Source organism: Crocodylus siamensis, chromosome 3 (assembly GCF_052110815.1).
Source record: "Crocodylus siamensis isolate JL-2025a chromosome 3, ASM5211081v1, whole genome shotgun sequence".
In the NCBI taxonomy this organism is placed as follows: Eukaryota; Metazoa; Chordata; order Crocodylia; family Crocodylidae; genus Crocodylus; species Crocodylus siamensis.
Window position 1 is genome coordinate 428,711 of NC_143397.1, and position 13,930 is coordinate 442,640.

Here is a 13,930-nt window from a genome sequence, read left to right on the forward strand (position 1 = left end):
GGGGCAATGGCCAGGGAAGGGGAGAGCCACTCCCGCTCACCTGGTAGTCATGGGGGATGATGGGGGTGATCTGCCGGCAGGTGAGCACCACGTCCTGTCCGGGGAGCTGGTAGACCGTCCAGGCGCGAGGGTACAGGGCATGGTAGAAGGCATAGTGACCGCAGTAGCCCCAGTTCCAGCCCTGCAGGGTGTTGGGTCGCTCCACAGACAGGACCTGCTGGTAAATGGTCTGCCCTCTGCGACGCAAGCAAACAGTGAACTGGGAGGAGACAGCGCAGAGCAATGAGCCGGGAGCACAGGGCAAGCCCTGCCCGAGACCTGAGAGCCCCCAGCCATAGCAGCACAGGCCTCTCCTCTCTACTGCTGGCTGCCAGAGCCCTGCTCTCCCTGCTTTCGCTTCTCTAGGAGCAGGGAGATGACAGGGGAAGGGCGAACTGGGAACCTGCACCCACCAGCCGAGACTCTTGTCCTGGAGAGGCCCAGGCTACAGCAAACACGGATGAGCATGCCCCGTGCTACTGTCAGGGTCCCATCGCTGGGCCCCGCTAAAGCACCTCGGCCAGCTCCCAGCACGGCTGCCCTCTGCTTGTGCCTGTGCCTGGGTCAGCGAGGTGCTGCAGCATCCTGACCCACCCCAGCGAGGCAGCAGGGTTCGGAAGCTCCCTCACCTGCACCTTGCTGCCTGCGTGGAGGAGGCCTCCAAGGTCCTGGAGCCGATCTCTGGGCCGGGAGTCCTTCCAAAGGAGCCCCTCGCGCCTCTGCCCATGCAGCCAGGCATTAACCCCAGGACCTCGGCACACCCCAGCTCAGCAGTCCACCCTTCCTCCCCGGCTCTGCTGGCGCCCTGGCAGTGTGAAAGAAGCCCCAGACGCTCCCCAGGGCCACCCACCTAGGCAGAGGTCCTGCTGTGTCTGCTCCTCTCCCAGCTTCCAGAAAACTATGGGAAAGGGGCAATAATGTGGTGGGCTGGGCTGCAGGGCCCCCCACTACACCCGGCCTCGCTCAGGCCAGCCGTGCTCCTGCTCCGAGCCTGGCCTGCTGGTCACCTCAACACGCAGCATGACAGGAGCTGGCCAGTGCAGCCCCAAAGCAGTAGTACAGGGAGCAAAGTACAGCTGGGCTGCACAAGCAGAGGGAAACGCTAACGAACCTGTGCTGGGCAGGGGCTTTACAGTTGGAGATGGCTCCACTTCTAACCTGCTGCACTGCACCGCACCGCGCTGCTCTGCTCTGGCTGCGCCTGCTCCCCAGAGCAGGACGCACCGATGTGATGGCAGCAGGTGAGCGGGTGGGACAGTGCCCAGGGGCCCCTCACTCACCTCAATGGGCAGGGAGAGGACAGGGCCTTGGGATGAAGCACAGGGCAGGGCACCCACCTGGTCGGCAATGACGGTTTTGTAGTGGTACAGCCCAGGATTGAGCTGCCATCGGCAGAACTCTCCCCGCCAGCCTCGCGTGATGGTGCCGCCCCCAAACCCGCCCAGTGGGCATCCTAGCAGAGGCAAAAGGCAGCAATTTAATTCCCCCCCTCCGAGACGGAGCCAGCAGCTGCTGGGAGGCTCCTGGGGACAGCAACTTATGGGTTCAGGTCTCCTTGCCATCGCTGTGGCGGGGGAACACCCCTACCCCCACCCCACCACGCAGCAGCCCTACAGGAACCTCCAGAGCTCCACCCCCCCGAAAAGCACGGAGGTGACCCCCAACATGACCCAGCCGCCTGGCCTGCAGCAATCTTGGGGCAGCCCCCTCGGAGCCCCCTGCCTGCCCCAGGGCCCCTCAGGAGTCCAGGCCAATCCTGCCACAGCAGCTGTGGGGCATCCTCCAGACCTGCCCTGCGCAGCTCCCTCCCATCCTGACCCACCCCACTTGCTGCTGCAGCCTGGCGGCCATCCTGCCCCGGGGAGACCGCCCTCCTCCCCGGGCGCCCTGCCCGCCACGCCGGGAGCTCACCATAGATCTGGCGCAGAGGAAGCGAGTTGAACAGGTCAATGAAAGGAGCCTTCTTCTCTACGTGTGTCTTCCTGTACCACCACCTCAAATACCTGCCAGGAAAGGGAGACGTGAGCACAGACATTGGGCCACAACACCACCTCCCTCTCCAGCACCCCTCCAGGGCACCGGGAAGCCCCATGGGCTCCCCTCCGCTCCTGAAGGGGACAGAATGGCCCCGTGGGAGCCTCCAAGCCTGCAAAGAGGGGAAGAGCCTGGCATGAACCCTGTCCCGGAGGTCCTGCTTCATGCAAAGTGCCACTGCTGGGGACAATTTTGGGGGGGCCTCTCTTGGGAGAGCCTTTTGCAACCAGGGGTTAAAGTGATGCCCACCCATGGCACATAGAGCCTGTCCTCTTCAGTGGGACTCAGCTACACCCAATGCACCCCAGCCCCGGGGCAGACAAGGAACCAGTGTGTCAGCCATGCAAACACCACAGACCTGCTGGTCTTCCAAGCAGCACGAGGTGTCAGCTGAGGGTTGGTTCAGGCTGAACACGTGGCAAGAGCCCTGCTGCAAAGGGTTGCAGACACGAGCCACGGGCCTAGCGCACCAGACCGAACGAGCGCGAGCCTCTTGCCAGCACCCGCTGTGCAAAGGGAGCCAAGCACCAGGCCCGGTGTGGGCTGGGAGGGAACCCAAGTGGGAGGACTCTGGGCTGGTGCCCAGCGAGCATCCAGCTGATGCCCACTCTGTCCCGACCGCGGCAGCCTGCGGCCCAGGCGGGAGGCTCTCCCTCCCCTCAGCACTGCTAGGGCAAGATGAGAGCAGCCAGAATGAGCCCTCGGAGGTACATCTCAATCACCACCCTGTTCCCAAAAGGCCCTTGGGAGAATGAGGCCGCACGGACCTCAGCAGAGCCCACAGGCCACAGTACACACGACAGCTGTACTGTGCGGCCAGCACCGCGCAGCAGCTGACAGCCCGCACCCCTGCTTCATAGGTTACGGACCAACCACGCGGGGCACCGCATGCGCAGATGCGATGTTGTCCCTGCCCCAACCCAACTCACTCTACTGCAAGGTGACCCCGACCTGCAGGTTACAGGCACTCGGGAGGTGTCTCACAGAGCGCCGAGGGGGTCGCTCCCGCTCTGGTTACTGTCTGCACTGGCTGCTCAGGTGTTCAGAGGCCAGTCACTGATGCCCTGGGTCCCCAGTGTCAGCGCTGAGCACGCCAGCGCAGCGTGATCTGCACACGTGCAGCTTAGCCCATCATCAAACCCACGCAGCTGCGCTGCAGCGAGTCGCGCTGCACCAGGACACTCAGCTTTCACACGAGGATTCACCCAGTGCAGGCAAAGCCATGCACTGCAGCTCTTCATGCTCTACTGGACGCGAGAGAAGAGAGCCCTGCTCCGCTCTAGTGCTATGAATGAAGCCAGCCTGTGGCCTGCACAGTCCCGGGCCGTGCCAGTCAGACAAGTTCCTTCCCAAAGGCCGCTCCAGGTAGACAGAGATGCAAGGACGACGGGGGACAAGACGTAGCACGGCCAGAGCAGGGTGCGCCCTTCATAGCCAGAAGGCGGCAGGGGACGGGACCAGCTGTTCCTTCACCTGCAGCATCCAGACAGCAGACTACGCAAGCTGTGCGGCCTCTGTAACAGCCAGCACCGAGCCAGCTTTCAGTAAGCCCCTCCAGCCAAGAACTCCCTCCCAGGCTCGGGCTATGGGCTGAGGAGGGAGAGGAGGATCCACGCAGTGAACCAAAGACTGCGGCGCTGGTGTTATCGGGAAGGCTTTGGCCTCCATGACCACAGCCCGCTCTTTGGAGAGAGAGGCAGTGAGCTGCTGGGAAGAGATGGCCTCCACCTCTCTCCCCTGGGGAGGAGGCTCTTCTCAGCCAGGCTGGCTGACATGCTCCCCCGGGCTTTAAACTAAGCCCGCTGGGGGATGGGGGGACGACTGCCACTGCTGGCCTGCTGAACGGCCCTTGCAAAGCCAGCAGACCAAGGCACTTAAGGGAGCCCACCCCTGCCCCAGCCCTGGCACAATCTGTGGGCAAGGCAAGAGCCCCCAAGGGCACACTTGCCTGCCTGTACACTAATGCCAGGACCCTGGGCAACAAGCAGGACGAGCTCGTCCTCCTGCTCAGTGCAAAGAAATACGATGTCATTGGGATAACAGAGACCTGGTGGGACTCCACCCAGGACTGGACCACGGGGACAGAGGGCTATACCCTGTACAGGAGGGATCGTGTTGACAAAAGGGGCGGGGGTGTAGCTCTCTATGTGAAGGAAAGCTACATGTCCCTGCAAGCTGATGTTGGTGCCGGCATGGACAGCTAGAGACCCTCTGGGTAAAAATTCGTGGGGAATTCGGCACAGGGGACACAACGCTGGGAGTCTACTACAGACCTCCCACTCAAAGTCCTGAGCTTGACCAGGAGTTCGCCCGGGAACTGACTGAGGCCGCTTGCTCCAGGACCTTGGTGGTCATGGGTGACTTCAATTACCCGGACATCTCGTGGGAAGATCACTCAGCAAAATCTGAGCGGGCGCAAAGCTTTCTCTCGTGCGTGGATGACCTCTACCTGACTCAAGAAGTCTATGGGCCAACGAGAGGCAAAGCGCTGCTCGACCTGGTACTGGCTACGGGGGACGACCTAATCGGCGACCTAGTGATCGATGGGAAGCTGGGTGACAGCGACCACGAGCTGATCACCTTCACCATCCGCCAGAAAGCTGGCAAGTCAGTCAGCAACACAGAAGTCCTTGACTTCAGAAAAGCCGACTTTGACAAGCTCAAGAGGCTAGTCGGTCAGGCCCTCAGGGACCGTGACCCCAGGGAGATGGGAGTTCAAGAAGAGTGGTTGCTTCTCAAGGAAGCGATCCTCAATGCACAAGCTAAATCTATCCCAACACGGAGGAAAGGCAGCAAGAAGGCACAGCAGCCCCCCTGGCTCTCCAGGGACCTAGCGGACCTCCTGCGGCTAAAAACGAAAGCCTACAAAGGATGGAGGACGGGATTCACCTCCAAGGAGGATTACTCCGCACTGGTCCGGTCCTTCAGGGACCAAACCAGGAAAGCCAAGGCTGCAACTGAACTCCAACTAGCTTCAGGCATCAAGGACAACAAAAAGTCCTTTTTCAGATATGTGGGGAGCCGGAGGAAAAGCAAGGGCAATGTTGGGCCCCTGCTAAACCAGATGGGGCAACTGACTACTGACGCCCAGGAAAAAGCCAACCTATTAAATAGGTACTTTGCGTCAGTCTTTCATCAGTCACACGGGATGCCCATGCCTGCTATGGGACAGGGAGATCCGGGTGGTGGGGATCCCCTACCCTCCATCAATGCTGACCTCGTGAAGAAACACCTTGAGAAGCTGGATACCTTCAAGTCAGCTGGCCCTGACAACCTGCACCCCAGGGTATTCAAGGAGCTGGCGAGCGTCATAGCCCAGCCCCTGGCACGGGTCTTTGAAAACTCCTGGCGCTCTGGTGTAGTGCCCGAAGACTGGAAGAAGGCCAATGTGGTGCCGATCTTCAAGAAAGGGAGGAGAGTGGATCCGGCTAACTACAGGCCCATTAGCCTGACTTCTATCCTGGGGAAGATCTTAGAAAAGTTTATTAAGGAGGCCATCCTTGAGGGACTGGCCCAGGCTAACATCCTAAGGGACAGCCAGCACGGGTTTGTTGTGGGTAGGTCTTGTTTGACCAATCTCATTTCCTTCTATGACCAGGTGACCTATCACGTGGACAAGGGAGAAGAGGTTGATGTCATATATCTTGACTTCAAAAAAGCTTTTGATCTGGTATCCCATGATCACCTCTTGGCCAAACCGCCCAGTTGTGGCCTTGGCTCCACCACGATCCGCTGGCTAGGAAATTGGCTTCGTGGTCAGACCCAGAGGGTTGTGATTGATGGCAGTCACTCATCGTGGTGCCCTGTGACCAGTGGGGTCCCCCAAGGCTCTGTCCTGGGACCCATCCTGTTCAACATCTTCATTAACGATGTGGACATTGGAGTCAGGAGTGGACTGGCCAAGTTCGCCGATGACACCAAACTTTGGGGCAAAGCATCCACGCCAGAAGATAGGCGGGTGATCCAGGCTGACCTGGACAGGCTCAGCAAATGGGCAGATGAGAACCTCATGGTGTTTAACACCAAAAAATGCAAGGTTCTCCACCTTGGGAGGAAAAACCTGCAGCACCCTTATAGGCTTGGCAGTGCTACGTTGGATAGCACTACAGAAGAAAGAGACTTGGGGGTCATCATTGACCACAAGATGAACATGAGCCTGCAATGCGATGCTGCGGCTAGTAAAGCGACCAAAACGCTGGCGTGCATCCATAGATGCTTCTCGAGCAAATCCCGGGATGTCATTCTCCCCTTGTACTCGGCCTTGGTGAGGCCACAGCTGGAGTACTGCGTCCAGTTTTGGGCTCCACAATTCAAAAAGGATGTGGAGAAGCTGGAGAGAGTGCAGAGGAGAGCCACGCGCATGATCAGAGGTCAGGAAAACAGACCTTACGACGACAGGCTGAGAGCCATGGGACTCTTTAGCCTGGAAAAGCGCAGGCTCAGGGGTGATCTGATGGCCACCTATAAGTTTATCAGGGGTGACCACCAGGATCTGGGGGAATGTCTGTTCACCAGAGCGCCCCAAGGGATGACGAGGTCGAACGGTCACAAACTCCTGCAAGACTGTTTCAGGCTGGACATAAGGAAGAATTTCTTTACTGTCCGAGCCCCCAAGGTCTGGAGCAGTCTGCCAGCGGAGGTGGTTCAAGCACCTACATTGAACATCTTCAAGAGCAAATTGGATGCTTATCTTGCTGGGATCCTATGACCCCAGCTGACTTCCTGCCCTTTGGGTAGGGGGCTGGACTCGATGATCTCCCGAGGTCCCTTCCAGCCCTAATGTCTATGAAATCTATGAAACAATTAGCACATGAATTATAGCAGGTAGATGGCCAGAGAGCTTTCCTGGCAAGGGAGGGCATGGTAATTTGGGATGATGCCTGTAAAGCCGGTTGTGGGCAAGTTGTGGGCGTGCTCGCTGAAGTGTGCCGCGTGGTGCAGACAGGTTGTTCTGCAAGATGGAAAAGGTATTACTGGAAACCAGGCGCCCACGACAAGTGCAGCATTGGCTGAACCCAGGAAACACGCTGGCGAGCACAGGAAGGGGAGACAGAGTCCCCTGTGCCTTTGCTCTTGCACACAGTGCTTGCCATAGTGAGTGCACAGGGTGCCCAGAACAACTATGGGCCTGGCCACACCAAAAGCCTGGACAATACAGCCAGCCTGATTCAGTGCGACACTGAGCCTGGGGTGGGGGGTCAGCCTGGGAGCCCCTGGGGACACCAGGGCCATGCCCGCACAGGGATTTGCAGGGAATGCAAGAGGGGAGGTCAAGCAATGGTGTGAAGTCAGCGTGTCTCCGGGCCTGTCTAAATTGCCAAGGGCTGCACTGAGCACCGCCACACTGCACAGATGCTTCTCCGGAGACCCTGCTGCTCCCACCACATTGCTCCAAGGCAGCTGCACCCCCGGGTTGGGAGAAGCACCCCTGGAGCAAGGGCCGCGGAGCCAGTGCCTGCCTTTGGTAGCCGGCAGCGCCAGCCAATTCACAGGAAGAAACAAGAACCCACATGGGCCGTTGTGGGGCAACAGGGAAGCACCTTCCTCTCCCTAAAGTTTTGTCCCCCTCCAAGATGTCCTCTTCATACCTGGGTCACATGCTTAGTTGCAGCCCCCGACCTTTCCCACAGTGACCTATGGAGGAAGCAAGCATCAGTGTGGAGAAGGCTGCAGACCCCTGGAGAAGGACACAGAGCAGTCCCTTGCTGCATGTGGTATGCAAGACAGCCCAAGCAGGATCATGCCTACAAAACAAAATGGTCTTGTGCCTCCCCTGTGCAGCTGGGCCCTCTCACCTGACCAGCTCAGCCCCTTCAGCACTGCTCTCCAGGAGTGGGTAACACTGTCCTCCATGGAGATTAAGGGCAAAAGGGCCAGTAAGATCACCTGTGGCAGGAAGCCACCTTTGTTTCTCCCCAAAACGCCACACCACCTAGCCGGACTACCAATGTAAAAGGCTGGAGGACCTCACCCAGGCACCCTTCCACAGAGCACAGGGACGTGAGCTTGGTTAAAGCATTTCCAGAAAGATATCCAGCCTAGATTCAAAACCATGGGGAGCCAGAGAGTCCTGGCACCACGGCCTGCCTGGGCACCACGTTCCAGTAATTAATCACTCTCGCCATTAAAGTGTGCTTTGCTTCCAAATGCAATTTGCAGATTCACAAATGGTCAAATAACAGGCTCCACGTTCATAAGCATTTGCATTCACCTGCGCTACCTGGCTCTCAGGCACACGGGTCTTCGCGGCGATCGCGTGCCACTGCGCTGCACCTTATGCTGCTTTGCTGCGTGCACCATTAAGGCTCCACAGGCCAGAGGGCCTGGAGGAGCTGGCGTCCCTGCTGCTCCCGACCTCAGCTGCGGGGTGGCCCTCAGAGACACCCCTGTAGATCCCCCATTTCTGCCAGTGAGAAGCATCCCTTCTCAGCTACCTACCTCCCACAAGCGCAGCACCAAAGGGTGCGGCCAAGCATGTGCAATGACACAACCCTGTCAGCCGGTGCAGCCCGTGGTGAAGCTTGGGCATGAAACCTGTGCTGGTAACAGTCCCAAGTGGCACACACTCACCATCCCTGTGTCCTTCCCACACGTGGTCAGCAGCAACCTCACGAGTACCACCACTTGTCAACGTGGCGCGAGGAAGACACTGGGAGAGCTGACTGGGGCACGTGGGTACAGGGTCTCACCAAGAGGCTGAAGCTGCCAACACCACAGTGAAGGACAACAAGATCCCTGGTTACTGCGCAACAAAGCAGACCTGGACAGGTTAGACAAGTGGGCAGAAAACAACAGAATGCAGTTCAACAAGGAGAAATGCAAAGTGCTGCATCTAGGGAGGAAAAATGTCCAACACACCTACAGCCTAGGAAATGACCTGCTGGGTGGCACGGAAGTGGAAAGGGATCTTGGAGTCCTAGTGGACTCCAAGATGAACATGAGTCGGCAGTGTGACGAAACCATCAGAAAAGCCAATGGCACTTTATCGTGCATCAGCAGATGCATGACAAATAGGTCCAAGGAGGTGATACTTCCCCTCTATCGGGCGCTGGTCAGACCGCAGCTGGAGTACTGCGTGCAATTCTGGGCGCCGCACTTCACGAAGGATGCGGATAACCTGGAGAGGGTCCAGAGAAGGGCCACTCGTATGGTTAAGGGCCTGCAGGCCAAGCCCTACGAGGAGAGATTAGAGAAACTGGACATTTTCAGCCTCCGCAAGAGAAGGTTGAGAGGCGACCTGGTGGCTGCCTATAAGTTCGTCAGGGGGGCACAGAAGGGAATTGGTGAGTATTTATTCACCAAGGCGCCCCCGGGGGTTACAAGAAATAATGGCCACAAGCTAGAAGAGAGCAGATTTAGACTGGATATTAGGAGGAACTTCTTCACAGTTCGAGTGGCCAAGGTCTGGAACGGGCTCCCAAGGGAGGTGGTGCTCTCCCCTACCCTGGGGGTATTCAAGAGAAGGTTGGATGTGTATCTAGCTGGGGTAATGTAGGCCCAGCACTCTTTCCTGCTTATGCAGGGGGTCGGACTCGATGATCTATTGAGGTCCCTTCCGACCCTAGCAGCTATGAATCTATGAAAGCGCAATCGAGATGAACACACGGACCCTGTTTCACGCTGCTCCACGGTGCAAGGTGACGGCTCCTCCAAGGGCCCCGAGCTGCCTTCTGCATTGGAAACAGGCGCAGCACAGCGCAGCTCTCCCCTGCACTGCCCGCGGCACGCACCACTGCTGAGGCTCTCGTCCCGGACTCCAACAGTGGCACCTCGCAGTTTTCAGCCCAGAGCTGGGGACTGCCCCCCACACACGAGCTGGCCAGCAGCACTGGCACACGTCCCCTCCCTGGGAGCGGGACAGGGTGGTCACAGGCAGCGCTGGGTTTTCCAGGTACGTTTCTAAATTGTTCCATGCAGCTTTACATTGGTTTAACAGGCTGGTCTGCTTCAGGTTTAACCTGTCTCCTTGTTGCAGTGTCCATACCCACAACGCATCAGCCTGGGTCACATACTACCCCTGACCTGCCCAACGCCACAGGAAAACTCAGATCCCTGCTGACAGTGGGACCCTGTCTGGGAGTAGCCCTGCAGCTACCGGGCCCCCTCGAAGGCTGAGCAGACTCAAATGGTTTGTGGACCAGCCCAAGGGGGATGAGGAGCCCCTGCGGTTAGGGAGGGAAGGGGGGTTTACAGCTGCAAAGCGGCATAGTCTGCTACATCCTCTGGGGCAACTCAACACCTTTATTAGCAATTTAGATGCTGGCACAGAAAGCTTCTGGAGCAAGTTTGCAAACACGACAAAACTGGGAAGAATTGCAAACATGTTGAAGGATGCAAGCGCAATGCAGAAAGATTTCAACAGACTGGGAAGCTGGGCTGGAGCCGACAGTGTGCAGTTCAATGTGGGCAAAGGCAAGGTGCTGCCCTCGGGAGATCTAATCCAAACCACCAGTACAAAACAGGGGACACGTGGCTGGGTGGCAGCGCTGTGGAGAAGGATCTGGGAGTCTTGACAGACCACAGACTCGATGGGAGTCTGCAGTGTGATGCGGCTGCACAAAAGGCCAGTGCAGTTTTGTGCTGCGTCAATAGAGGCATTAGGTACAAGACAATAGTGCCTCTCTGCTCGGCACTGGTTCAGCCTCATCTAGACACTGTGCGCCGTTCTGGGCTCCACGTTTCAAAAGCCAAGTGGAGAAGTTAGAGAGGATCCAGAGGCAGTGACAAAGATGATGAGAGACTTGGAAAGCAAGTCACGTGAGGAGAGGCTGAAGGAGCTGGGCATGTTCAGCCAGCAGAAGAGGCACTTCAGAGGGGACATGACAGCAGTCAGCAAAATACTGGAAGGGCTGCCAGAAAAAGGGAAAACACCCTTCCCCTCTTGCTGCAGAGGACGGCCCAGACCAAGGCCTTGACGTTGCAGCAAAGCAGGCTTGTATGGGACATCAGTAAAAACTTCTTCATTGTCAGAGCAGGGAGGCCATGGGATGGAGGCCAGGGAGGCTAGGGGCTCTCCACTGCTGGGGGTGTCAAGGAGAGGGTGAGCAGCCACTGGCGGGGATGAGAGCAATGCCTGTGCTCTGCTACGGGCATGTCCCAGGCTTCGGGGCATTGCTGGTTGCCACATGGGGTGGGAGGGAATTTTCCTCCCCTCTCCCTGCTGCTACGTGTCGTGCCGTTGTGTTTCTACGCCTTCCTGGGAGACACTGGGTGTTAACCGCAGCCCAGGCTGGGGATGGGGACCAGGCTGTGCCAATGCTCCTGCTGGGACTTGCACCCAGAGGGTCCTGGCCCTCCGCTCCGGGTCAGACTGATCCCATATGGGGTCAGGAAGGACTTTTACCCGTGGTCGGACTGATAGGGATTGTTTGGGGTTTGCCTTCCTGTGTAGTGGGAGAAGTGGCCCTTACCCAGGACCTCTTGAGCGCATATTAACAACCTCGGCAGCAGTGGGATGCGGGCTGCTGTGGACCCCCTGCTTTCCCTGGGGCAGATTCAGGTGACGCCTACTGCTGCGTGAGGGCTGACTGCGTCCTGTTGCTGGTCAATGGATTTGTCTGGGGCGTTTGGAAAGGGCTGAACCTGCCTCAGGCGGGGGGACCAGGTGACCTCCTTCCTACCCAATTTCTCACTAATGCTACAACTAAGCCCCATCACTGCGCTGAGAAGTCTGCAGCTGTCTCTCCAGCACCGGGGAAACTGGGTTGTGCTGACGCAGTATCACAGGCGACTGGCCCACTGGCTAGGTTTGTAAATGCACCGGGCAGGAGGGGCGACATGCTCCTACACTGTGTCCAAGTCTCCTCGTCACACTTCTGCAAAGCTCAGCAGCTGCTCCAGCTCCTCCCGGGCGGGCGGCGAGATGCCCAGGCCTCCAGCCATGCCCGGCTCTCCCGAACCCTTCCCACCTGCCGGCACCCGCCTCAAGCGTGAGCACCAGACCTGGGCTCGCTGCCCGGTGCTGGTCTTGCTAACGCCACACCCAGACTCGGCACGCCCCTGCTGCCACGTCCAGGGCCGGGCTCGCTCTCAGCCCTCGCGTCGCCCGCAGCCCCCTTGCTCTGCCTTCTCAACGCCTAGACACCAGCCCTGTGTTCGGCAGGCAGACCCGATCAACAACAAGGCCAGCTCGATCGGTATCTGGATGTCCCCATCAGCATTCAAAACAGCAGCTTTGTAAACCTTGAAAAACGGCATGTTTCCACCTTTAACATCCATTTTCCCAGCCTGCTCACAGCAGGAAAAAACCACATGCGGCTCTTTTCACCCCTGGGCTGCTGCAGTGCAGTGAGAGCGAACCTCACTGACGGTACGGTATCACCAACGTCCGGACGACCCCAGCCCCAGCCCGGGGGTGTCTGGCGCTGTCCCTCGCGGTGTGTCAGAGGTTTGTTTCACTTCTGTTAAAACAGGAAGCCAGGGCAAGCCCCACTACCACACCTCACCCATCCCTCCGCAGCACCTGGCAGCTCCAGGCGAGCGTTTCCTCCTCGTCCTCTGCACTGGCAGTCAGGGGAGGACAACCTACCGCGATCGCGGGGAGGGCAAAGTGTAGCAGGGAAGGGGCTCAGATAAGCAAGCGCCACGCTGCAGGTGACGAAGCACTTTGGCTCCTCTCCTCCATCCGCGCTGCAGGGATGGAGCAGCGAAAGATGGGTGCTCCGTGGGAGGGCCGGCAGGCAGGAGGCCGGGGGCTGCGAGCGCTGCGGGGTGCCCTCTCGCTGCCACTGCTCTGTGCCGATGCCGTGTCACGGAGCTCGTTGCAACCCGGCTCCGACACCGCTGCTAGGACTCGCCTGCACGGCTGCTTTCCCACCCCCTGCCCTACTCTGCCCGGGGCCGCGCTTCCTTTGTGCTAGCTGCCATTTTGGCCCTGGGGCCAGCTCTGCCTCCTCGCAGGAGCGACACGGCTGCGTCTGCATGGCCTCGCCGCTTCCCAGCCGCCTCGGACTCCTCCGAGAGGGTTTCCACACCAAGCCAGGGGCAGGGAAGCCTCCGCCTTCCAGGACTCGGTTAAACCGGGGCTCAGCCGGGCGGCAGGGCCGGAGGACGCGTGGTCCTGGTGGAGCTGCCCTTGCCCTCGCGCCGCCGAGGAGCCCCACGCCATGCCGCACGCACAGGGGTAGAAAGACAGCCCCATCGCAGGCACCCACGACCGGCGTGCGCGCACGTGCGGGCGCAGCCCAGGCCCTTGTGCAAGCGGGGCCCAACGGTGGCGGCGGGCTCGGAGGGCAAACGGCTGCCAAGTGCTTGCAACACGCAACTGTCACGCCGGGCCGCAAGCCCCTCTTCGCGCCCACGTCTCCTTCGCGGCGCAACGTGGCCCAAAGCGCCCCCGCTTCCCTGCAGGAGGGTCGGGCCGCTCGCGCCCCAGACGGGATGGAGGGCCCGGGCCCGTTCAGGCGGGAGCACTGCCCCCGCCTCGTCTCTGGGGGGCAGATCCCCACGCGGGGCAGCATGCAGGGGGCAGATTGCGGGGGGGCAGTCTACAGGGGCAGGGAGGGCAGCGTGCAGGGGCCCGGAAGCACCCCCGGGCCGGGGCCGCACGCACTTACCGCAGTCCGAGGCCGAGGTGCGCGCGCAGGTCGGCGGCGGAGATGTCGCGGGCGCGGTAGGGCTGGCGCTGCTCGGCGAAGCGGTGGGCCAGGCAGACCCGCCACCCGCAGCGCGGCACCGCGCGCCCGCCCGCCGCGCCCTCGAACCGCTCCATCAGCCCCGCCGCCGCCGCCATCCGCGCCCGGCCGCGCCGCGCCGCGCCGCCCCCTCCGCTCCCGGCCACGCCCCGCTCCGGGCCCTGCTCCGCGGCGCCCCGCCCCCGCCGCTCCCGGCCACGCCCCGCTCCGGGCCCTGCTCCGCG

At 60.0% G+C, this 13,930-nt stretch overlaps 1 protein-coding gene across 1 annotated transcript in view; it reads right to left on the reverse strand.

The window, feature by feature from the left end:
- GBA2 (glucosylceramidase beta 2) overlaps positions 1–13,856 on the reverse strand; it is a 30,768-nt gene extending 16,912 nt beyond the window's left edge. The window contains exons 1-4 of the mRNA XM_090037432.1: positions 13,629–13,856; positions 1,951–2,042; positions 1,377–1,492; positions 41–259 (exon numbers count right to left, since the gene is read on the reverse strand). Of these exons, the coding sequence (XP_089893558.1) occupies positions 41–259; positions 1,377–1,492; positions 1,951–2,042; positions 13,629–13,804 (603 nt within the window). The 5' untranslated portion in view covers positions 13,805–13,856. The remainder of the gene's footprint in view (positions 1–40; positions 260–1,376; positions 1,493–1,950; positions 2,043–13,628) is intronic.
- Between the last annotated feature and the right edge of the window lie 74 nt (positions 13,857–13,930).